General features: G+C 43.7%; 1 protein-coding gene across 5 annotated transcripts in view; it reads left to right on the plus strand.

The window, feature by feature from the left end:
• Positions 1-21,629, plus strand: part of FAM149A (family with sequence similarity 149 member A) — a 48,546-nt gene extending 26,917 nt beyond the window's left edge. For 2 of the 5 annotated variants that reach the window (XM_075139351.1, XM_075139350.1), the window contains exons 5-14: positions 7,123-7,248; positions 7,404-7,580; positions 9,424-9,614; positions 10,988-11,142; positions 14,027-14,130; positions 14,356-14,583; positions 14,900-15,020; positions 15,800-15,940; positions 16,330-16,408; positions 17,245-18,602. In XM_075139351.1, coding sequence (XP_074995452.1) covers positions 7,123-7,248; positions 7,404-7,580; positions 9,424-9,614; positions 10,988-11,142; positions 14,027-14,130; positions 14,356-14,583; positions 14,900-15,020; positions 15,800-15,940; positions 16,330-16,408; positions 17,245-17,318 — 1,396 coding nt within the window. In that variant the 3' untranslated portion in view covers positions 17,319-18,602. Of the gene's footprint in view, positions 1-7,122; positions 7,249-7,403; positions 7,581-9,423; positions 9,615-10,987; positions 11,143-14,026; positions 14,131-14,355; positions 14,584-14,899; positions 15,021-15,799; positions 15,941-16,329; positions 16,409-17,244; positions 19,604-19,802 lie in introns of those variants that run through there. The other 3 variants (XM_075139349.1, XM_075139352.1, XM_075139353.1) reach the window with 3 other exon arrangements.
• Positions 21,630-23,253: the final 1,624 nt, after the last annotated feature.

A 23,253-nucleotide genomic window follows, 5' to 3' on the forward strand; every position in this document is an offset into this window, starting at 1 on the left:
TGTTCCATACCGTGTGATGTCATGCTCAGTATATGAATGGTAGGCGTGATCCAGGAAGTAGCGATCGCTACTTGGTTATCGGTCAGCGCGGGTGGTGAGCAATTGCATTGTGCATCACTCATTTTGTATATTCTATCATCATTATCATTATTATTTTCCCTTTTCTGTTCTATTAAACTGTCTTTATCTCAACCCACGAGTTTTTCTCGCTCTCACCCTTCCGATTCTCTCCCTGTCCCACTGCGGGGTGGGGGGGAGTGAGTGAGCGACTGCGTGGTATTTGGCTGCCTGCCAGGTTAAACCACGACAGTCCTTTTTGGCGCCCAACGTGGGGCTTGAAGGGTTGAGATAATGACACATCTGACCCAAACGGGTTAAAACAAAATTTGTTAATAAGCATTCATTATATCAGTTTAGTACTTGCTGGTTACAATGTTGGTTTATTTGCTCACAGAATTGTTGGATCTGTTTTTGGAGTTTTGGTATGTAGCACCTTACTGGCTGTCTATACTGCTGATTATCAGTTTTTATGTGGGGTTGGTCATCGCTTTGCTATACTGCACGACACTGGTTTATGTTATGATAAAATTATTGGTCACGAGCCCATATTCAGCACTGCCATCATTCCTGTTCTTTGGGAGCTATCTTTTGGAAAGTATTAATAATTACACTTTTTACCTCTTCACCTCGATGAATGAATTTAGGGGGGAGACAGGATGGGACACTTTCTCCCACTTGTTCATCTTCCCTTCTATATCTTCAGAAACTCCTTTTTCTTCTATCCTCTTCATGAAGATGCCCACAATATTCCCTGAGAATTTTGAATATCCTTGGGATGTTCAAACAAGCATGTTCATATTGCTATGTATCCTGAATGTGATTCAGGTCTTGTTTAGGGTTAAACAACTATTCAGGAATACTGTCCAGACATCAACCCCGGCAACAGACACGGTGGCTACTCAAACCCCCATGACAGGCACGGTGGCTACTTCAACTCCCACGACAACCACTGTGGCTACTCAAACCCTGGCAACAGTCACTACAGTTATGCCAGCCCCCGCAACAGGCACTGCAGCTACCCAAACCCCAGCAACAGGTACTATGGCTGAACCAGAGGACCAACCCTTGCTGGTATCCGTCGCCCCTGTACAGAAGAAGAAATCTTTGAGGCGGAAGTCAGGTCGTTTAGAAAGGGAAAAGCAGGGCCATCATGAGGAGGGGAGGAGGAAGAGGAAGAACTCATAAACAAGACGGAAACCACCCGATCCCTATCCCTGAATGAGTTGCGAGATATGCGGAGATTTCAGCCGTCGTCCAGGCGAGCATATTGTTACCTGGCTGCTCCGATGCTGGGATAATGGGGCCAGTAGCCTGGAATTAGAGGGGAAGGAAGCCAAACAGCTGGGATTCCTTGCTAGGGAAGGGGGCGTTGACAAAGCAATTGGAAAAGGGACACAGGTCCTCAGCCTCTGGAGGCGACTGCTGTCAGGCGTGAAGGAAAGATACCCCTTCAAGGAAGATATTATATATCGCCCAGGCAAGTGGACCACTATGGAGAGAGGTATCCAGTACCTGAGAGAATTAGGCGTGCTGGAGGTGGTTTATAGTGACCTGGACAACGACCAAACGCCCAAAGATCCAGATGAAGGCCAGTGCATGCAACCCATGTGGTGGAAGTTGGTACGGAGCGCCCCAGCATCATATGCCAGTTCGTTCCAGCAGTACTGTGCTGGAAAGAGGAAGAAGCACCAATGGTGGATGGTGTTGTTAGCAGACTCCAGGAATACGAAGAAACTGTCTCCTCCTCCCTTGTCTCGGCTGTGGAGAAACTGTCCCAGGAGTTCCAGCAACTCAAAGAGGATATGTCCTATTCTCCACCCGTATGGACCAGTATCTCAGCCATTAGGAGTCCGCGTTTTTCTCCTTGAGAGAGAGGATATAGAAGGTACACACCACGGGGCACCCTGTGGTTTTACCTGCGTGACCACGGAGAGGACATGAGGCAGTGGGATGGAAGACCTACCTTCATCCTAGAGGCACAGGTACGTGAGTTGCAAGGAAAAACAATGACACAAGGGGGTTCTCTCAGGAAAAATGCTGCTCCAGTTTTCAGGAAAAACCTGTCTCACAACAGTCCAGTTTCCAGTGAACAGACAGAGTAGAAAGTTTGATCTTACTTTGGATTGTGATGAAGAAATTCTTGACTCGCATTTCCAAGAAATGAGAAACGGATACTATGACCAGAACTAGAGGGGCCCTGCCTCCGGCCAGGTGGAGGAAAGGGACAACCAGGTTTACTGGACTGTGTGGATTCGATGGCCTGGCACATCAGAGCCACAGGAGTATAAGGCTCTCGTAGACACCGGTGCACAGTGTACCCTGATGCCATCAAACTATATAGGGGCAGAACCCATTTGTATTTCTGGAGTGACAGGGGGATCCCAAGAGTTAACTGTATTGGAGGCCGAAGTGAGCCTGACCGGGAATGAGTGGCAGAAGCACCCCATTGTGACTGGCCCAGAGGCTCCGTGCATCCTTGGCATAGACTATCTCAGGAGAGGGTATTTCAAGGACCCAAAAGGGTACCGGTGGGCTTTTGGTATAGCTGCCCTGGAGACGGAGGAAATTAAACAGCTGTCCACCTTGCCTGGTCTCTCGGAGGACCCTTCTGTTGTGGGGTTGCTGAGGGTTGAAGAACAACAGGTACCAATCGCTACCACAACAGTGCACCGGCGGCAATATTGCACCAACCGAGATTCCCTCATCCCCATCCATGAGCTGATTCGTCGACTGGAGAGCCAAGGAGTGATCAGCAAGACTCGCTCACTCTTTAACAGTCCCATATGGCCAGTGCGAAAGTCCAATGGAGAGTGGAGACTAACAGTAGACTACCGTGGCCTGAACGAAGTCACGCCGCCACTGAGTGCTGCCGTGCCGGACATGCTAGAACTCCCAATACGAACTGGAGTCAAAGGCAGCCAAGTGGTACGCCACAACTGATATCACTAATGTGTTCTTCTCAATCCCTTTGGTGGCAGAGTGCAGGCCACAGTTTGCTTTCACTTGGAGGGGCGTCCAGTACCCCTGGAACCGACTGCCCCAGGGGTGGAAACACAGCTCTACCATTTGCCATGGACTGATCCACACCACACTGGAACAGGGTGAGGCTCCGGAACACCTGCAGTACATTGATGACATCATTGTGTGGGGCAACACAGTGGAAGAAGCTTTTGAGAAAGGGAAGAAAATAATTCAAATCCTTCTGAAGGCTGGTTTTGCCATAAAACAAAGTAAGGTCAAGGGACCTGCACAGGAGATCCAGTTTTTAGGAATAAAATGGCAAGATGGATGTCGTCAGATCCCAATGGATGTGATCAACAAAACAACAGCCATGTCCCCACCAACTAGCAAAAAGGAAACACAAGCTTTCTTAGACGTTGTGGGTTTTTGGAGTATGTATATTCCAGATTACAGCCTGATTGTAAGCCCTCTCTATCAAGTGACTCGGAAGAACAATTTCAAATGGGGCCCTGAGCAACGACAAGCCATTGAACAAGTTAAACGGGAGATAGTTCATGCAGTAGCCCCTGGGCCAGTCCGGGCAGGACAAGATGTAAAGAACGTGCTCTACACCACGGCTAGGGAGAATGGCCCTACCTGGAGCCTCTGGCAGAAAGCACCAGGGGAGACTCGAGGTCGACCCTTAGGGTTCTGGAGTCGGGGATACAGAGGATCCGAGGCCCGCTACACTCCAACTGAGAAGGAGATATTGGCAGCATATGAAGGGATTCGAGCTGCTTCGGAAGTGGTTGGTACTGAAGCACAGCTCCTCCTGGCACCCCGACTGCCGGTGCTGGGCTGGATGTTCAAAGGGAGCGTCCCCTCTACACATCATGCAACTGATGCTACGTGGAGTAAGTGGGTCGCACTGATCGCACAACGGGCCCGAATAGGAAACCCCGGTCGCCCAGGAATCTTGGAAGTGATCACGAACTGGCCAGAAGGCAAAGATTTTGGAATATCCCCAGAGGAGGTGGTGACGTGGGCTGAAGAGGCTCCACTGTATAATAAACTACTAGAAAACAAGAAGCAATATGCCCTGTTCACTGATGGGTCCTGTCGCCTTGTTGGGAAAGCATCGGAAGTGGAAGGCTGCTGTATGAAGTCCTGTATGGCAAGTCGCAGAAACTGCTGAAGGAGAAGATGACTCGAGCCAGTTTGCAGAGGTGAAAGCCATCCAGCTGGCCTTGGACATTGCTGAATGAAAAAAATAGCCAGTACTTTATACTGACTCATGGATGGTGGCAAATGCCCTGTGGGGGTGGTTGCAGCTGTGGAAGCAGAACAACTGGCAGTGCAGAGGTAAACCCATCTGGGCTGCTGCGTTGTGGCAAGATATTGCTGCCCGGGTAGAGAACCTGGCTGTAAAAGTACATCACGTAGATGCTCACGTACCCAAGAGTTGGGCCAGTGAAGAGCACCAAAACAACCAGCAGGTGGACCAGGCTGCTAGAATTGAAGTGGCTTGGGTGGATCTGGACTGGCAACATAAGGGTGAATTATTTATAGCTCAGCGGGCCCATGACACCTCAGGCCATCAAGGAAGAGATGCAACATATAGATGGGCTCTTGATCAAGGGGTGGACTTGACCATGGACACTATTGCACAGGTTGTCCATGAATGTGAAATGTGCGCTGCAATCAAGCAAGCCAAGCGAGTAAGGCCTCTTTGGTATGGGGGACGATGGTTGAAATACAAATATGGGGAGGCCTGGCAGATTGATTATATCACACTCCAACAAACCGGCCAAGGCAAGTGCTATGTGCTCACCATGGTGGAAGCAACCACCGCATGGCTGGAAACATATCCTGTGTCCCATGCCACTGCCTGGAACACTATCCTAGGCCTTGTAAAGACCTATGGTGACATGGCACCCCAGAAAGAATTGAGTCAGACAACGGAACTCATTTCCAAAACACCCTCATAGACACCTGGGCCAAAGAGCATGGCATTGAGTGGGTCTATCACATCCCCTACCATGCACCAGCCTCTGGGAAAATTGAACAATACAACGGACTGCTAAAGACAACACTGAGGGCAATGGGTGGTGGGACATTCAAGCATTGGGATACACATTTAGCAAAAGCCACCTGGTTAGTCAACACCAGGGGATCTTTCAATCGAGCTGGCCCTGCCCAATCAAAACTCTTACGTACTGTAGAGGGGGATAAAGTCCCTGCCGTGCACGTAAGAAATATTCTGGGGAAGACAATCTGGGTTACTCCTGCCTCTGGCAAGGGAAAACCCATTCGTGGGATTGCTTTTGCTCAAGGACCTGGGTGCATTTGGTGGGTTATGAGAAAGGAAGGGGAAGTCTGATGTGTACCTCAAGGGGATTTGATTTTGGGTGAAAATAGCCAATAAACTGAATTTTATGATGTTAATTGTTATATGATATTGTATATCATCATTATTTCTGTGGTTGCTATAGCAATAAAATCACCCAGATTAATGAAGAATGAACTAACTACGATGAAACCGAGCTAAGTGCAACGATGATAGAACCGGGCGAGCGCAGCAATACTGGAAATGAGAACTGGCTTCAGGATGCAACAGTCCAACACCACACACCATCTCTCCTGCCTTGAAAGACTGTTATGACAGATGGAGCCCAAAGTCGTGGACTAAATGAACTCAATGGACATTTTAGAGGGATGGCTCATGGACTAAGGGAATGATATCTCTGTGTGTGTGTATATATATATATATATATATAAAAAAAGACAAGAAAGGTGATGGTGATTAATTGAAATGTATTGAAAAATGTGAGACCTAGGCATTACGTAAATGGTGTAGAATAAGGGGTGGATGCTGTCCTGGTTTTGGCTGGGATAGAGTTAAATTTCTTCCTAGTGCTGTGTTTTGGATTTAGTATGAGGAGAATGTTGATAACACACTGATGTTAGCCCAACTAACATCTAGCCCAGCTGGCTAACGGGGTATTCCATACCATGTGACGTCATGCTCAGTATATGAACGGTAGGCATGATCCAGGAAGTAGCGATCGCTACTTGGTTATCGGTCAGCGCGGGTGGTGAGCAATTGCATTGTGCATCACTCATTTTGTATATTCTATCATCATTATCATTATTATTTTCCCTTTTCTGTTCTATTAAACTGTCTTTATCTCAACCCACGAGTTTTTCTCGCTCTCACCCTTCCGATTCTCTCCCTGTCCCACTGCGGGGTGGGGGGGAGTGAGTGAGCGACTGCGTGGTATTTAGCTGCCTGCCAGGTTAAACCACGACAAAGAGAAAGGTCAGATCTATTTCAAGAGAAAGCTTTTTGTTCTTGGCTTACAAAATAAAAAGTAAAAAAGCCTATTGCTTAGACCTTCATGTCATATAAAGTGCTGTTTTGTGAAAGATAGTCTCAAGAAAATGTGTTCAGGTGAGTCTGAACATTGCTGCTTGCCCGACAGCTGCGACTGGCAAGTTCTTTTGAGATCCCTTGTGAATTCTAGTGAAACACAGTTCAGTAAGCAGTGATTATTATTTACCTGTACTGTGTTCAGAAATTATTTTCTAGAGTAATTTTGTGTACATTTAAATAGAGTTGCTTTTATCTTTTCTCTCTGCCTCTGTGCATTATGCATGTTGGATTTTGTGCATTTTCTGAACATTAATTCTAGTCTTAACTATCCTTGTAAACATTTTGGACTAGGACTCCTGCTCATGTTGATGGATACTGCAGTTGGATAAGTGAAGTCATAGCAGATGTTATTTGTCTTCTGCATCCATTTTTAAACATTTCTTATGGAGTTTTGATAAGAAGGGAAGTGTGTTTACTTTAGAACAATCTAATAAGTTTGACTGTTTGCTCTTAAAAATTATAAGCTAGAATCTCATCTTGCGTAAATCAGCTTAACTTTAATGACTTAAATACTAGGCAATGTTAAATGTATTACACAAGGCCCTGGCCCCTCCATAGATTGCTTTTTCAAAGCAAATGTAAGGTGTGCTTTTGCATTGCCTACTGTTTGCAGGTATTTGTATTCTTGATATTTGCATATGCAGTAGATTTCCATCTAAAATATCACTCGCTCTCTCCTTTTTATTCAGGGTTCTAGGAAGGCAGGTCCTATTGCCGAAGGATGAAGGCTTTCAGCATTTTCAGAGCAGAAGTGATACCTCTGTGGATACTAAGTGCTTACCTGGCCTCCATGAATGTACTAGTAATATAAAAGAGTATGTTAATTTTTTTAAGTTTTCTTTTTGGTCTTCCCTCTTCAGAAATATGTACACTTATTACTTTTGTATTATTGAAACATTTCAGTGTAATTAAATATGCACTTTCTTCTTTCTTTGAATATTTAATATTTGAATATTTGATATTTTTTCAGGCTCTGCATTTCAGGCTCTAAACTGATCCCAACAGCATCTCCAATACATAAATCACTAGATTCAAGTTCCACTAGGATTTCTGCCTCTGACTCATCCATGTATTCATTCCTGGAAGAAGAAATCTATGATGTGGATGGAAAAATAGAAGAATATCTTGCCTTTGACAACAAGGAGCTGTAAATAACAGATATATGTATTTTTTAAGAAAATAATGAAAAATTATCAGTGAGCCCAGTCAGGGTTCATAACTGTGTTTCTCTTCTGTAAAATACAGTTCCTTCTGTTCCTGTATTCAGTAGCACAGTGGTCAGAGCACTTACTGGGCATGTGGAAGATTAGGTATGTTGTCTTTCTAGTGGTTCAAAACTCACATCTCCCATGTCAGAGGAATGTGTCTTAACCACTAGCTGTTTTCAGGTGTTTTGTGCACGGAGATTCAATAGAATGAATATTTAATTTTGAGACAGGGAGTAGAATGAAGGAATCCCTGCTTCCCAGATGAGTGCCTTGACCACCAGGTTGTTCAGGGTCATTACACTGTACGTGCTCTCATTGTCTGCCCTAATGGATCTTAAATTCTTTTTGTGCAGTGTATAACATCTTTGTGAGGAGGCGTGCAGGATACAACCTGCATTTAGAGCACTCTGGTGGGTGACAGGAGTAATGCAACTGTCTTCTCGACAATGCAACCCAGGTTTCCCATGGCCCAGTTGAATGTTCCAGCAGCTAGGCTACTGGGTAGAATAAAGACCGTAACGTGCTGTTTTCTAAAAGGCCTCTACGAGAGGGAAGATTTTGTAGGACTAGTAGGGCACAAAGCATAACTTTTTGTGCTAAAGCTTGATGCATTTAAAGGAAAACGACATGGTTGTTCTGAAAAACTGAGAAACCAGACTGAGACCCAGGTAGACCCTTTCAGTCCTGTTTTTGAAAGAGAGGGCCTGGGTGCCTACCATTTTGGAAAGGATTTAGGATTAAGAAGTGAAGCATTGCTAAGTAAGCAAACGTAATTTGGGAGAGGGACTTGACTGAAGGTGCTCTTCTTTGTGCCTCCTTGATACGTTGTTTCTTGTTTCCTTTTCAGGATTAGATTCTGAAATACCTTATTTTCCATAACTAAAACATTTGGAGTTACAAAGCCTGGTATGAAAATAGCTTGGTCATTTTGTGAATTGGACCATTCAGTTATAGTTAAGAAGTTTGCGGTCCAGTTTGAGGAAGAGGTGAAAGAAGTGGCTGAGAAGAGAAAGGGAGATAGTAGAAACCAGTATGAATTTGGGATCATCCTTGAAATCTCAAAAAAAAAAGGCACTTCCTTAGAAGGAAATATCATGGGGTTAAAACAAACCAAACCAACCAACCAACCAAACAAACAAAAGGTTAAAACTTTTTTCCTAGGAAGTGTATTAGAAGATCAAGGTAGAAATGTTGCTACACTGTGCTTCCCTAGGTAGGAAGGGGGTGGGGGGAAGCAAAGGGTAACTGTCCACGCAGTAGAGGAAGGGAAGGAGGTGAGCGTAAGGCTATGGGCTCTGCTGTTCTTGTCAGGCTGCAGAAATCCTTTAAAGTTGTTTGTCTTTGATCAGTGGTGAAGTGTTGCAGATGTGTGCAGGTACACAGGACGTGATATAAATGAAATGTTCTATGTGATAGTCCTCCTGCCAAATGCAACAGACAATAGTTCCCTTATGTTACGGTAAAAAGCGTAGGATTTAGTCTCAAATGGCTAAGTGCCATGTATAAAGCTGTTCCTTCTAGAGCTGCAGATCTTTCTGTTGTAATGCCCTGACTGGATTTTTAATTTTTTTTACCTGCAAGCAAAAGAAAAAGAAATCATTATATGTATTCGATAGGTTTTGTTCCCATGGGTACTCTGTGTGTTTGAATTTGAATTTGTTTGTGATGTACATCCGACTTGCTTGTCTTCCACATGTATGTTTCTATTCGTTCAGTGTATTAGAAGGGGGGAAAAAAAGTTAAAACCCATGGGAATTAATTTGAATTTGCTTCCTTTATTAGTGATGATGAGAGTTGGGAACAAAAGAAAATGCGTCTTGCTGAGAAGAGGAGTAAGCGTGGCATTCCCCCTGTTTCTCCCAATGCCTGTATCAAAGATGCCGTGGCTTCTGAAATATTTGATTGTATCTGGAGCAATGTAACTGGAATATTGGAGGAATTGATTAAAAAAAATTGGGAAACTAGTATCACAGGTATTTGGTATTTTTAGATGTGGTATTTATTGAATCTAACTCAGGAAAGTGATTTTTTTTCTTTTTTTTCTTTTTGTTTTCTTAAAGCTTGGGAAATCTGGTTATTTTAAGATAGCGCCCCCCTCCAGTATAAACAGTCCTACTATTTTTCAGCAAGCTTTGTATGAGAGGTGTAAAAAAAGGAAGAATGAAGGAAAAAAAAGGAAAAATTGAAGACTGAAAGAGCTTCATTGCAGAAGAGCATGTTTAAAAAAAAAAAAAATTAATCATTGGCTCGGGATGCAAATCAATGCTGTTAGCAAGGAATCACTGATGACGTGATCTGAATCTGGAACCTAGGAATCAAAGTCCTTATTGTTTGTGCTTTGTTAATAAAAAGAACCCTTAGGTAGTCAGATTGTTAAAGCGAGATAGACAGCCTTGCTGACAGTGCAGGAGTTCATGAGTTTAATATAGGATGAAGAAATGGTGACGCATGCAATTTTATTTTATTTGTATTCTAACAGACTGTAGTGAGGAAAAGCAAAAACTGGAAAAATTAACTAGAAGTCAAATTCTATTTAGTGTGCATGTGTTGTCTTTGGAGGCTGAGGGAAATTTTAATTCTTCTTTTAATGTATTTTAAAAGGACAGTAACAGAAGAATACCTGGGGGTGGGTTTTGGAGATTACCTCAGATGTAAGGTACACTCAACCTCAAATATAAGTCTACCACAAAGTGAGAAATGGCAAAATTTCTCAAAATACTTGCAGCATCAGAACTTAACATTTCAGGTGTTACTGAAATATAAAAGGGCTTTTCACACCACAGGTGGATTGTTTAGCCCAAAATTATAGTTTAGGGAGGATAGCGTAGCAGTTTTGTGTTATCTTTGTGAAGGGTGTTGACTTATGACAAATAGGTAGCTAACCAAAGTATTTGGACTAGGAATGTAAAAGAATTTGGGTTTATAATTGAAATAAGATGATGGTGTATACCCAAAATGAAACAGTGTGTAGCTGCTGTCAGACAAGGATAGGATCAATAGACTTTTTTTTCCTGTTCATCTATTTTTTTTTTCTGCTTTAAAAAAAATCTTTGGGAAACTTTGAATAACATTCCAAGAGTCTTAGCAGTTTTTTCTTAAACAACCCCCTCCAACTCTACTTGTATAGACCAACTTGTTTGTCGGTGTCAGAGAAAGCATAAACAAATGGGAAATGCTTTCAGAAAAACATCATTTATGGTAGATTTTTAAATATCACGTAGACTTAAAACTATATGAAAGTTTTTATTTACTATGCAGTGTAATATTGTTTGAATCTCAACAAATGATGGCTGGTAAATGTACAAAAAGCAAGTTATTTCCTGTGCTTTTTTTTGCTGTTGTGCAGAGGGTGACAAACAGGTGGAAAAACTGAAAGCTGTTAGAGCAAAACTGCCACATTTGCCAGTTGTTCGTATTACAGCAGATGCTGGGAGCGTTCCTCTTTCCAGAGGCTCTGAAGCACGAAGTGTGTCTTTTGGGTCTCATTTTGTTTCCTCGCAGGTAAAAATAACTTTCTGTCAAACGGTGTTCTTTTTTCTGCTAACTTTGGACGGAGTCCTGGTTGAAGCTAGAAAAGGCTCTTTTTTTTTTCCCCCTTTTTTCCCCCCTTTTTTCCCCCCTTTTTTCCCCCCTTTTTTCCCCCCTTTTTTCCCCCCTTTTTTCCCCCTTTTTTCCCCCCTTTTTTCCCCCCTTTTTTCCCCCCTTTTTTCCCCCCTTTTTTCCCCCTTTTTTCCCCCCTTTTTTCCCCCCTTTTTTCCCCCTTTTTTCCCCCCTTTTTTCCCCCCTTTTTTCCCCCTTTTTCCCCCTTTTTCCCCCCTTTTTCCCCCCCTTTTTCCCCCTTTTTCCCCCTTTTTTCCCCCTTTTTTCCCCCTTTTTTTTCCCCCTTTTTTCCCCCTTTTTCCCCCTTTTTTCCCCCTTTTTCCCCCTTTTTCCCCCCTTTTCCCCCCTTTTCCCCCCTTTTCCCCCTTTTTCCCCCCTTTTCCCCCCTTTTCCCCCCTTTCCTTTTCCCCCCTTTTCCCCCCTTTCCCCCCTTTTCCCCCCCTTTCCCCCCTTTTCCCCCCCTTTCCCCCCCTTTCCCCCCCTTTCCCCCCCTTTCCCCCCCTTTCCCCCCCTTTCCCCCCCCCCTTCCCCCCCTTCCCCCCCCCTTTCCCCCCCCCTTTCCCCCCCCCCTTTCCCCCCCCCCTTTCCCCCCCCCTTCCCCCCCCCCTTCCCCCCCCCTTTCCCCCCCCCCTTCCCCCCCCCCTTCCCCCCCCCTTCCCCCCCCCTTCCCCCCCCCCTTCCCCCCCCCTTCCCCCCCCCCTTCCCCCCCCCTTTCCCCCCCCCTTTTCCCCCCCCTTTTCCCCCCCCTTTTCCCCCCCTTTCCCCCCCCTTTTCCCCCCCCTTTTCCCCCCCCTTTTCCCCCCCCTTTTCCCCCCCCTTTTCCCCCCCCTTTTCCCCCCCTTTCCCCCCCCCTTTTCCCCCCCCCCTTTTCCCCCCCCTTTTCCCCCCCTTTTCCCCCCCCTTTTCCCCCCCCTTTTCCCCCCCTTTTCCCCCCCCCTTTTCCCCCCCCCTTTTCCCCCCCCCTTTTCCCCCCCCCTTTTCCCCCCCCCTTTTCCCCCCCCCTTTTCCCCCCCCTTTTCCCCCCCCTTTTCCCCCCCCTTTTCCCCCCCCCTTTTCCCCCCCCCTTTTCCCCCCCCCTTTCCCCCTCCCTTTCCCCCTCCCTTTCCCCCCCCCTTTCCCCCCCCCTTTCCCCCCCCTTTCCCCCTCCCTTTCCCCCTCCCTTTCCCCCCCCTTTCCCCCCCCCTTTCCCCCCCCCTTTCCCCCCCCCTTTCCCCCCCCCTTCCCCCCCCCTTTCCTCCCCCCTTTCCCCCCCCCTTTCCCCCCCCCTTTCCCCCCCCCTTTCCCCCCCCCTTTCCCCCCCCCTTTCCCCCCCCCTTTCCCCCCCCCTTTCCCCCCCCCTTTCCCCCCCTTTCCCCCCCCCTTTCCCCCCCCCTTTCCCCCCCCTTTCCCCCCCCCTTTCCCCCCCCTTCCCCCCCCCTTCCCCCCCCTTTTCCCCCCCCCCTTTCCCCCCCCCTTTCCCCCCCCTTTCCCCCCCCCTTTCCCCCCCCTTTTCCCCCTCCCTTTCCCCCCCCTTTTCCCCCTCCCTTTCCCCCCCCCTTTCCCCCCTTTCCCCCCTTTCCCCCCTTTCCCCCCTTTCCCCCCTTTCCCCCCTTTCCCCCCTTTCCCCCCTTTCCCCCCTTTCCCCCCTTTCCCCCTTTCCTCCCTTTTTTTTCCCTTTTTTTTTCCCTTTTTTTTCCCTTTTTTTTCCCTTTTTTTTCCCTTTTTTTTCCCTTTTTTTTCCCTTTTTTTTCCCTTTTTTCCTTTTTTTCCTTTTTTCTTTTTAAAAAGCAAGTAGGTATACTTAAAATAAGTCATTTCATTTAAAATGAAGGTTCATTAAATGTGCCTTTCTTGTTTACTATCTCATTCTTCTTTGGTGGTTCTTAAAGACTCTGTTTACCACTAAGATATGGCTGAAGTTGGTTTACAAAAAAACACTTGATAGACTGTATTCTGTCCTTAGAAAATAATTCTGCTTTTATTGTGGTCCAGTCATTTCTTCTTGGTAGAATTAAGAAAACAAATGAGGCTCTTCCCTGGACTGCAGGGATGTGAAAGTGCAACTTAAAGTGCTTTACTCGCAACCCTGTGAGTTTCAGACTCTCATTCCTTTTCATTTCCTTTGCCTCTTGCAGAGGGGGACTCTGCTGTATGTTAACCAGCGCGCTGGCACTAGGCCTTACCTGTCTTTGTGGAAGCTTGTGTTTGTATTGATAAAATGCCCTTTTTTGTCCCGCTTGCCTCTTCCCTCTGTCCCCTGGCTTCTGTTTTGCACGTTTTTTCTTTTCCAGCCACTGCTTCTGTTTTTTCCTGTCTCTCTCTGTTCAGTTCAAGCAACTTCATTCTATTTTGTCTGCTCTTTTCCCATGCTTGCTAGATAGCGAGATAAGAAACACGGAAGCGATAGCACAGGAATCTCGGTGCTCCCTGCTGGCACACTTGGTTCTGTAGTGGTCCCAGCAGCCAGAAGTAGTAAAATGCTGCGATAAATAATGCTTAGAATCTGTGCCCTTGGGCTGGACTGTGCTGAGAGAAAATGGAAACTTCGGAGAATCAAACTCTGGCTTCAACTGAAACTTACATTGCAAATTGAGTTGCAATTCAGTAACTAAGTTACCCAAATTCTGTTTGTAAGAATCTGTTTAAAATAAGCAAACCAACATATTTGTCCTGTCTACTACTGAGAATTCTACTGAACCATCTTAACAGAAACTTTTCTAAGAAACAAGTAAAATATCTCCTAACTACAGGCTTTTTGAGGTCTTCCTTTGAAAAAAGGTTAATGTGTATTTGTTACTTTTACTAGGTTCACCGTTTCTCTAGCAACTTCTCTAGTGATTTGAATGGTGTGATGACAATTCAAGCAAAACCGCTCCAACAGAGGCATGTTGCCACAATAGAAAAAATACTGTAGGTATTGGTATTGACACTTTCAAAATGCGACATAATTCATATTATGTAAAAGATGTTTCACAATTATAAAAAGGCAATAAGAAGGCAGTCATCTCCTTTGTGTGCATCACTGATGTGGCAATGATTTGTAGAGGTTGCAATGATACTCTGTTAAGAAATCCTTTTACTTTTTTTTTGCCTTCATCCTCATTCCCTATCTCATTCTCCTTCCTTTTTCCCTAGGAATGAGCAAGAAGACAAACAGCATAGCATTGGCTCCAGCGCTCCAAATTCAGTGCATGCTAGGTTGAGGAGAATTGCTGATAACAGTGTTCTCTCATCATCTCGGGTACTGCTGGCATCTTCTAGGAAGCTACCAAGCCATTGTAGGTTACCTTCTCTCACTTCTGACCAACTCTTCTCAAAAGCTCCTAATATGTACAATGATGAAATCCTTAGGGGGACTAAATTGTGAGTTTTTTCATTTTATTCTTTGCTTTCCTCAGAACTTTACTGAAATTTCACCAGTGAAGGATTTTGCAAAATACTTGAGAACTAACCCGAGATTTATTATTGATTCTAGAATTCAGAGAAAAAAAGAAAGAAAGCAGAACCGTGTTTTTTGAGGAGGGGCATTTGTTTTATTTTTTTATTGCTATATTAGGTGCTGTTACTTTCTGTAGCTGAGCTCTATAAATAAATGTACCGCTCAATAATTTCATATTACTTCAGTGAAGAAGTCTTTAATATGATTTTTCCTAAAAGAGGAACCCTTAAAATTCTGTAGGGGTGCCAGCTCGGATCGTTTATCTTCTGCTCATGCACCTACAACCCGGAACAAGTTACCACCAATAAACTCAGAGGCTGTTGAACAATATCTTTCAGTACCTCGATTGCAACAGAGCTCTGTAAGTTGGGTTCATTTTTATACTGGTGAAGCACTTCAAGCTATTTGGAAATAAATTGCTCTGTGTCACTGGTTGAAATGAGCAATTTTACAGTTTGTGTTGGTTCGTATTTAATACATGGTCTTAACATGCAAATGTGTGTTACCTTGGGGTACCATTAGAATGCAAGAGAAGCCCGTTTAAAACCTCACAAACAGATCATGGTGGCAAGACTTTCCTCTGAAAACAGAAAAATCTGTTTTAAAAAAAAAAAAAAAGAAAAAAGAGAAAAACAACCAACCAACCAGATAATAACCTTACACTTACATGCATTTGGATTTAAATAGCTCTTTTCAGTGTTTTATTCACTAATGTTAAGTTATAAGAAGTAGAAAATTACGCTGACTGAAGTAGAAAAGGATACTGACTTAAAAAAAAATAAATCTTATTGATACTGGCCTATTTTTGAAGGATAGGAAAGTAATAAATCACCACAATGAAAGTAAATTAATATTTTGATATTATTTTGCTTCTGAACAGTATTTTGAATTGACATACATGTAAAGTATTATTATTATTATTTTAATTAATATAAGCCTTTGGGGATTATAGACTAATGTTAGGGAACAGTCTCAAATCTCTTTGAAAAACATCAGTACCCTTAAGTTACCTTGAATCAGTGCGTTTGGTTAGTGAAAACATATTTTTCTTTTCTTCTTCTCTGGTGTTTTTTGTATGGCAGTGGAAAAATTATTATTTTAACCAATTCAATAGCTGCATTCTCTTTTTCATTCTCTCAGCTTCGAGGACGATATGCTCATAGCAGAGTGTCAAGTGCAGTGCCTGGCATTACAGAGCAACGGCCACTCAGAGAAAGAACTGTTATTATTGATCAATTTTCAAGGCCCAACACAACTCATACATTCAGGGTATGTTACAATGTAAGTATAGAGACATGGAAAAGTGAAGAAGCTTCCATTCGTGCCCACTGTTGGTCTACAGAAGGTCTCTTTTACTCGGGGTCTCCTGATTTCTGGTGTACAGAGATTCCTGCTACCTGTAGAGAGGAGGATGTTAAAAGGCTTTGGGAGGATGTGGGACCTTGAAAAGCAGGACTAGTGTATGAGGAAGAGATTTTTTTCAAGTCTAATGCATGAAACAGTTCCTTTGAGGGTGTCTGTGCACTAGAGGTGTGCATTTTTAGTACTGCTTCGGGTTTTGTAGCTTGGTAGGACTCACTCTGCTGGACTAGATCGTAAAAACTGTAATCAAACCATTTCAGTAGATAAGCATACCAGACTAGCTAATAGTATGTCTTTCCTTTTTACAGACAGATACACCTCAGAAAAGATCACTGACTCCCATGGATTTTGCTAACCACAGAGGGACAGGTCAAGGATTTTTAATAGGTAGGCAAAGTAAGAATCACTTGGAAGGCAAAAGGCCAACAAAACCTATTAACCTATAGTACAGTTGAGAAGTAAAGTGCTCAGGGAGAGCCATCTCGGCATAAAAGAAGAACAGGTGTGCTTGGCAAGATCTTTTGAGTCTGCTTTTGAAGTTTTTTCTCACTTGGTCTGAGAGAGCCCTGACTGACTGTTAGGAACCCTGCAAAGCTTCTTTTCATTGTTGTGACGTGGACGGAAAAGGATGCCCTCTCATCTTAATGTACTTTTTTTTTTTTAAGATTTCAGCATATTTACAATTATGGTGAGAGTACGTGATGTAAAGGCTAGATGTTTTGCAGCTGTTAGAGTGGCAACACAAATACATGTTTGTGAACTGTTTCATGACATAAATTTTATTTTAGCCCCCATCTAAATTCCCCAAATTAGTAAACTTTTTATGTGGGGGAGAAATAAAATTGAAAATATGCATTTTTAACATAAGTATAAAGTTCTTTTAAATAAATTAAAAAATGAATATTGATTTGCAATTATGTCTTCCACTTATAACACCAAAAAAGAGAGCAGCCCTACCTGGCTTATTTAGTTCCATTGTTACAATAAAGCTGACTAGCTAGTTCCTGAGGTATTTGAGTGCTTGTACATAACCTTCCTTTGTTTGGAAGTTCCTTGAGTTTAAATAAATATATGATTGGCATAATTATATAAAAGGTGATGTAAGAATAAGGGCAGGTTAGCAAACATTGATCTGAGCAGGCTGATGGAAGTAACTCGTACATAATTTTGGAGTGTCTTTCAGATTCCACCACAATTAACAAACAATGCTTTATCTTTTCTAGGCTCACAGCATTACCACAGATCCTTTCAGAGAAACCCTCCAACCTCAAGGAAAAGATTTCAGATTGCTTCTTAACCCAGCTTAGGAAGAAACAGAAACCCCCTGCACTGAACGGAAGACTGAAACACTAAATTTGCCAGCTAGTGTCTTGTGTTACAAAGAACATGTGCAGAGTGCTGGTTTCTGCTGAGCCTTGCAATCCTCAGGATGCCTGCATTGCCTTCTTTTAAAGTTGTCTGACCAGAGGTTAGATTAAAAATTAGAGCAAAATGAAATAAATGGTTGAGATGTCTGTTCTGTTTGCAGAGTTAAGATGCTGCTGCTGCACTTTCTTCTCAGGCATTCCTCCTTTTTCTGTCTTTCCTTAGGGAATTGTTATTATACCTGTAGAAGCAAATAAGTTATGTTTAGGCCATGAAGTCCTGTCCCACTTTTTCGTGTTTCCTCAGTGTTAAAGATGTTCTAGTATATCCGAACATCACTCATATATAAAATTTATACTTTTAAGGAGGATTTTATGGTACCTTCTCTTTAACTGCTGTTTTAACATTTCTCCATTTTCAGTCTGTCTGGTTATTGCAGCTGCTTTCTTGTAAATATTGTCTGTCCCTACTTTTTCTTCTTCCTTTAATTCTTTTGAGATGAAATTAATTCATTGCTTCTACTTACGCTGTTCTAATTGTCAGTAACTATGGGAACTGCTGGGATAAACTTTGTTTACAGGAAGCAATGTTTTCCCTGCCAGGCAAACATGTTTATAGATGCTGAGCAATTGAACCTGCATGGGGACAAGTCGGTAAGACTGTTCCCACTTCTTGAGATTTCTTAAAAAATATTGCCTGTTATTGTACGAATCAATCATATTTTGAAATACCCGAGCCTTCAAAGCTTTAACATGAAAATATGTACTTAAGTGATGAAAGCATTATTTCATAGCTCTTTGTGTAGACCCAAGTGGGAAGATCAAAGAGGTGACTGGGATTGCGTTCTGCCCAGAGATCACAGCCCTGATCAGGTCCCTGGCTATTAGTACTGTGTGCATTTGCAGTCAGGGATTCCTCCTTCCATCACAGAGACAGCAGTTCAAGTAGATGTGGTTGAAGAACTGTTGAAGGGGAAAGAGAGGAGGAGAAAAACTTAATTAGTTGCCCAAATTATGCAGTTAAGAATAGTATCAGTTTCTTCTACTTGGGAAGTAATACCAGTTCTTCTCACTTCTTTTTATGAATGTTCAAGGATTGGTAATCCAAAGCAAAGCATTTGTAATGTATACTTTGTACTGTTAATCACATTTCTGGTTTTTGTAAATGGCCATCAAGCACTGCATTCTTTTGAGTAAATGAAAGCATTTTTAAATTACTGGCTTAGTATTTTTCTCATTGGGCTACACTAAGTTTACTCACCGGTGATATTATGGTATAGTTATCTGAGAAAGCAGAATGCTTTTGCTTTGGAGTTGCAGGTTGATTTCATACATTTGGAGGTCAATTTGATGCAGTTTCTTCAGAAATCTCAGCTCAAAGATGACACAACTTTCAAAATTCACATTTAAGTCTTCTTCAGCAGTGTGTCCAAAATATACTTCTGCTGTCGTGAGTGCTCCCTCCTGTACTATATAGACATTGACAAAATGCAGAGAAACGATGGCAAAATGTGGCACTTCATGGCAACCCAGATCTTACACTAGGGACTAAATGAAAAGATGAATATGCACCGGTTTGGTTCTGTAATGGCAGAAGTGGGAACCACACAGTGAAGAGTGGTTCATCATCTGGCACTTTGTGAAGGAGAGAAGATTGCTGACCTCTGCAAAGCAATGGAGCTCAGTCACTGGATTTCTGAATGGAGAGAAGACCAGAGCAACAAGCATCTGCTTCTGCAGCTTAAAAGGAAAGGAAAGATCTGCTAATTACTAGAGCAGCAGTGGAACTCTCTCAGGTGGCAGAGGAGAGGGAAGAGGGATGTTTGTTGGCTACCAGAAGTATTTTAACTTTTTGGTCAGTTTTCTGGCACCTGACAGAATCATGGGTCATCTTAACGTCCTGATAATTAGCATGTTGGATAGAGTTCTTCACTCTTGATTTTTGTTTTTCTCGTGGTCACGGGACTAATAAGTCTCACTTTCCATACTACCTGCACACCTAAGTATTCATGAAGCCTGCTTGTGCACAGGAATGTGTTGAAGTGAATATCTTTGTAAATCTGGACCTGTAGGGCCATGATACAACAGCAGCTGCTATGAACAGGGCCCTGTACTTACTTGGACATAATCCTGAAGCCCAGAAGAAGGTTCACAGAGAACTGGATGAGGTGTTTGGTACGTTTTCCATTCCTCCTTTACCAAGGTTGAAGAAGTGGAGGTAGGAACGTGTCTTGTGGCCATTCTGGAACTTTAAATAGCTAGAGGTGGTTGGGATGAGTGCTGGAACATCTGCAGGAGAGAGTACTGAGGAGGTTTCCCAAGTAAAGGGTTTTATTTTTTACTGTGCTGTTGTGTATAGAAAGTCACTTATTTGCTGTTGTTTTGACCCTTCTCCTCCCTTTCCCTTTTCTCTTCAGGAGGATATCAAGTACCAAAAGGCACAAATATTCTTGTCATAACTTACGCCCTGCACAGAGACCCTGAGATCTTCCCTGACCTGGAGGAGTTCAGGCCTGAGCGATTCTTCCCTGAAAATTGTAAGGGAAGGCATCTGTATGCTTTCCAGATAATTAATGTTGTTGATAGTTTGCGTGTATCCATCGCTTTGTTGCTGACGTCTCTGGTCTCACTAGGGGGCAATGTGGCGGAAATTTCACCCCCATTTTCCCCTTCAGTCTTGCAGTTATTTCACCATAGGCTTTTCAGCTGTGGCAGGTGTCAAGGTGTTGGCAGCAGGGGTGCTGCTGGGGTGGGCTCTGTGAGAAAAGGCCAGAGAAGAGAACACAGCTGGTTCCCGCTAGGCTCCGTAATGAACCCACTGCAGGACATAGCTGAGCCTAGCAGCCAAGCTGGTGGCACCTCTGTGAAAATGTATTTAAGAAAGGGTGCCAAAAATGCTGGACAGACAGAGGAGAAGGGGGAAAAAAGAGAGCACGAAAGAGCAGTGCAAACACTAAGGTCAGTGAAGGAGGAGGAGTTTGTGCTCTAGGTGCCAGGGCGGAGGTTCCCCAGCAGCCCATGGAGAAACCACGCTGGAGCAGGTTTATCCTCAAAAGCTGCAGCCCGTCCTCTCCTCTCCCATGGTGGAGCAGGAGAAAAGTGTGAGGAAGAGGAAGAGGGAGTGGCAGAGAGGAACATTCCATTTTTGTTTCTCACTTCGCAGCTCTCTATTTTTAATTGGCAATAAATTAAACTAAATTTCCCCGAGTTGAGTCTGTTTTGCCCATGATGGTAACTAGTAAGCAATCTCCCAGTCTTTATCTTGACCCATGAGCTTTTTCATTCTGTTTTCTCTCCCTGTCCTGTGAGAAAGGGGAGTGCATGAGCGAATAGATGGGTGTCTGGCTGTTGGCCAAGGGCAACCCACCAAAGCTTCTAACAGGCTGTTCATCTGTCACTGTGTATATGCATGCACATCAAATGTGGACAGTAAATTTCCTAGATCAAATGTCAGACATCAAATATTCCATGTTGCAAGAGTGCGGGTGGGCAGATTTGCAGTCTTGTGTGTTTCTGTGATACACCATCACAAGTTCTTACTTATCTTAAACTGACCTTTTTATTCATGCTCCATGACCTCTGGCTTGCTTCATGTACTGTGTAGCATGCTGCTAAATGCTTTCTTTAAACTTGCTAGAGTTTAGCAAGGAGGAGGCCCTGTAGGATCTAGTCAAACCACAGAACAGTGGGCAGAATCTCCACCCGTGAACTTGGGGCAAGCTGTGGCCATCCAACTCGGGAGTATGCTTTTTCCTTGACACATATATCCTGGTTTCGGCTGAGATAGAGTTAATTTTCTTCCTAGTAGCTGGTATAGTGCTGTGTTTTGGATTTAGTATGAGAAGAATGTTGATAACACACTGATGTTTTTGTTGTTGCTAAGTAGTGCTTACACTAAGTCAACGACACTTCAGCTTCTCGTGCTCCACCGACTGAGAAGGCTGAAGATACACAAGAGCTGGGAGGTGGCACACCCAGGACAGCTGACCCCAACTGGCCAAAGGGATATTCCATACCATATGATGTCATGCTCAGCATATAAAGCTGGGGAAGAAGAAGGAAGGGGGGGACATTTGGAGTGATGGTGTTTGTCTTCCCAAGTAACCGTTATGCGTGATGGAGCCCTGCTTTCCTGGAGATGGCTGAACACCTGCCTGCCAGTGGGAATTAGTGAATGAATTCCTTGTTTTGCTTTGCTTGCATGTGCGGCTTTTGCTTTACCTATTAAACTGTCTTTATCTCAACCCACGAGTTTTCTCACTTTTACCCTTCTGATTCTCTCCCCCATCCCACTGTGGGGGAGTGAGCGAGCAGCTGCGTGGTGCTTAGTTGCCGGCTGGGGTGGGTTAAACCATGACAACATAGATCAATAAACATAGGTGTGATGCTTTGGTAGCTGCTTAGTAGTAATGTGTATTAGTTATGACAACATCATTGGTACATTATTAGAACTGCTTTACAACAGTGGGCTGTGTTCTGGGGGATGGGTGGTGCCTCAAGCTGTAGCCTGCTGTCTTGCAAGGCATGTTATTATCCTGGCATACATCTTCCTGGCTTGGAAGATTTTCGTTTCTTAGAGAGGAGGCAAACTTTTTTATTCTGTTGGGGATAATGCAAAACTTCACATTGTGAAGGAGTCCCAAATGATGGCTACAGAACAGGGCTACAGAACAGAGCAGTTGTTGCTGTACAGTGAACACCAGGTTGCAGAAACCATAGCAAGGTATGCTTGATTGAGGTGAGCATCACAGAAATTAGTCTGTCTCTGAAAAACATAGCTGTGGTCTCTGTCTCTCAAATGCTGTTAATCTCCTTTACCTGTGTGAGGAAAGATAATCCACAGAAGGATTTGAAGCTGAAGTCTTCATCAAGCTTTGGGCTTTGAAGGCCGAGTTTTTGGGATGGGGAGATCTCTGAGCTGTTCAGCACTGACGGTGTCTTTTCAAATGGAGACATGCTGTGGTATCTTTTTTTGGTGCAGGTGATGGTTGTTGTGGACTACTATTTTTTTTTTTTTTGCAGTGCAAGTAACTTTCTACGTAAAGTTTAATCATGTTGTAATCACGTATGTTGAGAAAGAGGGAAGCTCTTTCTAGGAAAAGCCCTTCCTAATTGCAAATGAATTTTAGTGATTGCTAAGTTAGCAACTGGTTAGTCTTGCTTACTGTGGATGCTGTGTGCTTTGCAAGAGATGGCAAAAAAGTCAGGTATGTCTTGGCTGAAGCAGAGGACTTAATATAAGGAGCACACCACAGTTTTTCAGAATGTGTTGTGTACTTTTCTGTTGTCCTTCTGTCGAATCGGATCCATTTTAGCCTTGTTTTTCTTGCTGGTAATGATGATTTTATCAATTTCCTTATTGAAGAATCCAGACCTGCTTTCTAGAGACCAGCAGAAGCCTGCGTTACCATCGTGCTTGTGGGCTGACATAGCTGCCTGACAGGATGCGTGTCTTCTGTCCACACGGGCAGATAGGCTTCCACTTAGGTGTGAGGCTGAGCAAAAGCAGATTTGCTCTGCATTATGAAAGCAAAGATTCACTAACCAGTAGAGTGCCCGCTGAAACCCAACACCGAGCAAATAGCTCTCCAGGTGAAAAAGGAATGCTAAACGCAATCCGGTAGAAAACTCTATTGATAGATGTGTGCCTCTCCTACAGAACATCCTCCTCTGAACCTTTTAGTAAAGGTTCGTAATGATCTCTGTGACATAATTAGGCCTCAGAGATGCCAGGCCTTATTTCTTATTTTTTGGATATATCTTTTACATCTCCTTCCAGTGTAGCTGCTGCTTTTCGTTAGTAGCAGCATCACCATTGCCAGCTGCTGGCAGGATTTTGCAGTGTTTGTTCTGCTATGTTCCCTGCTG

Source organism: Calonectris borealis, unplaced genomic scaffold (genome assembly GCF_964195595.1).
Source record: "Calonectris borealis unplaced genomic scaffold, bCalBor7.hap1.2 HAP1_SCAFFOLD_170, whole genome shotgun sequence".
NCBI lineage: Eukaryota > Metazoa > Chordata > Aves > Procellariiformes > Procellariidae > Calonectris > Calonectris borealis.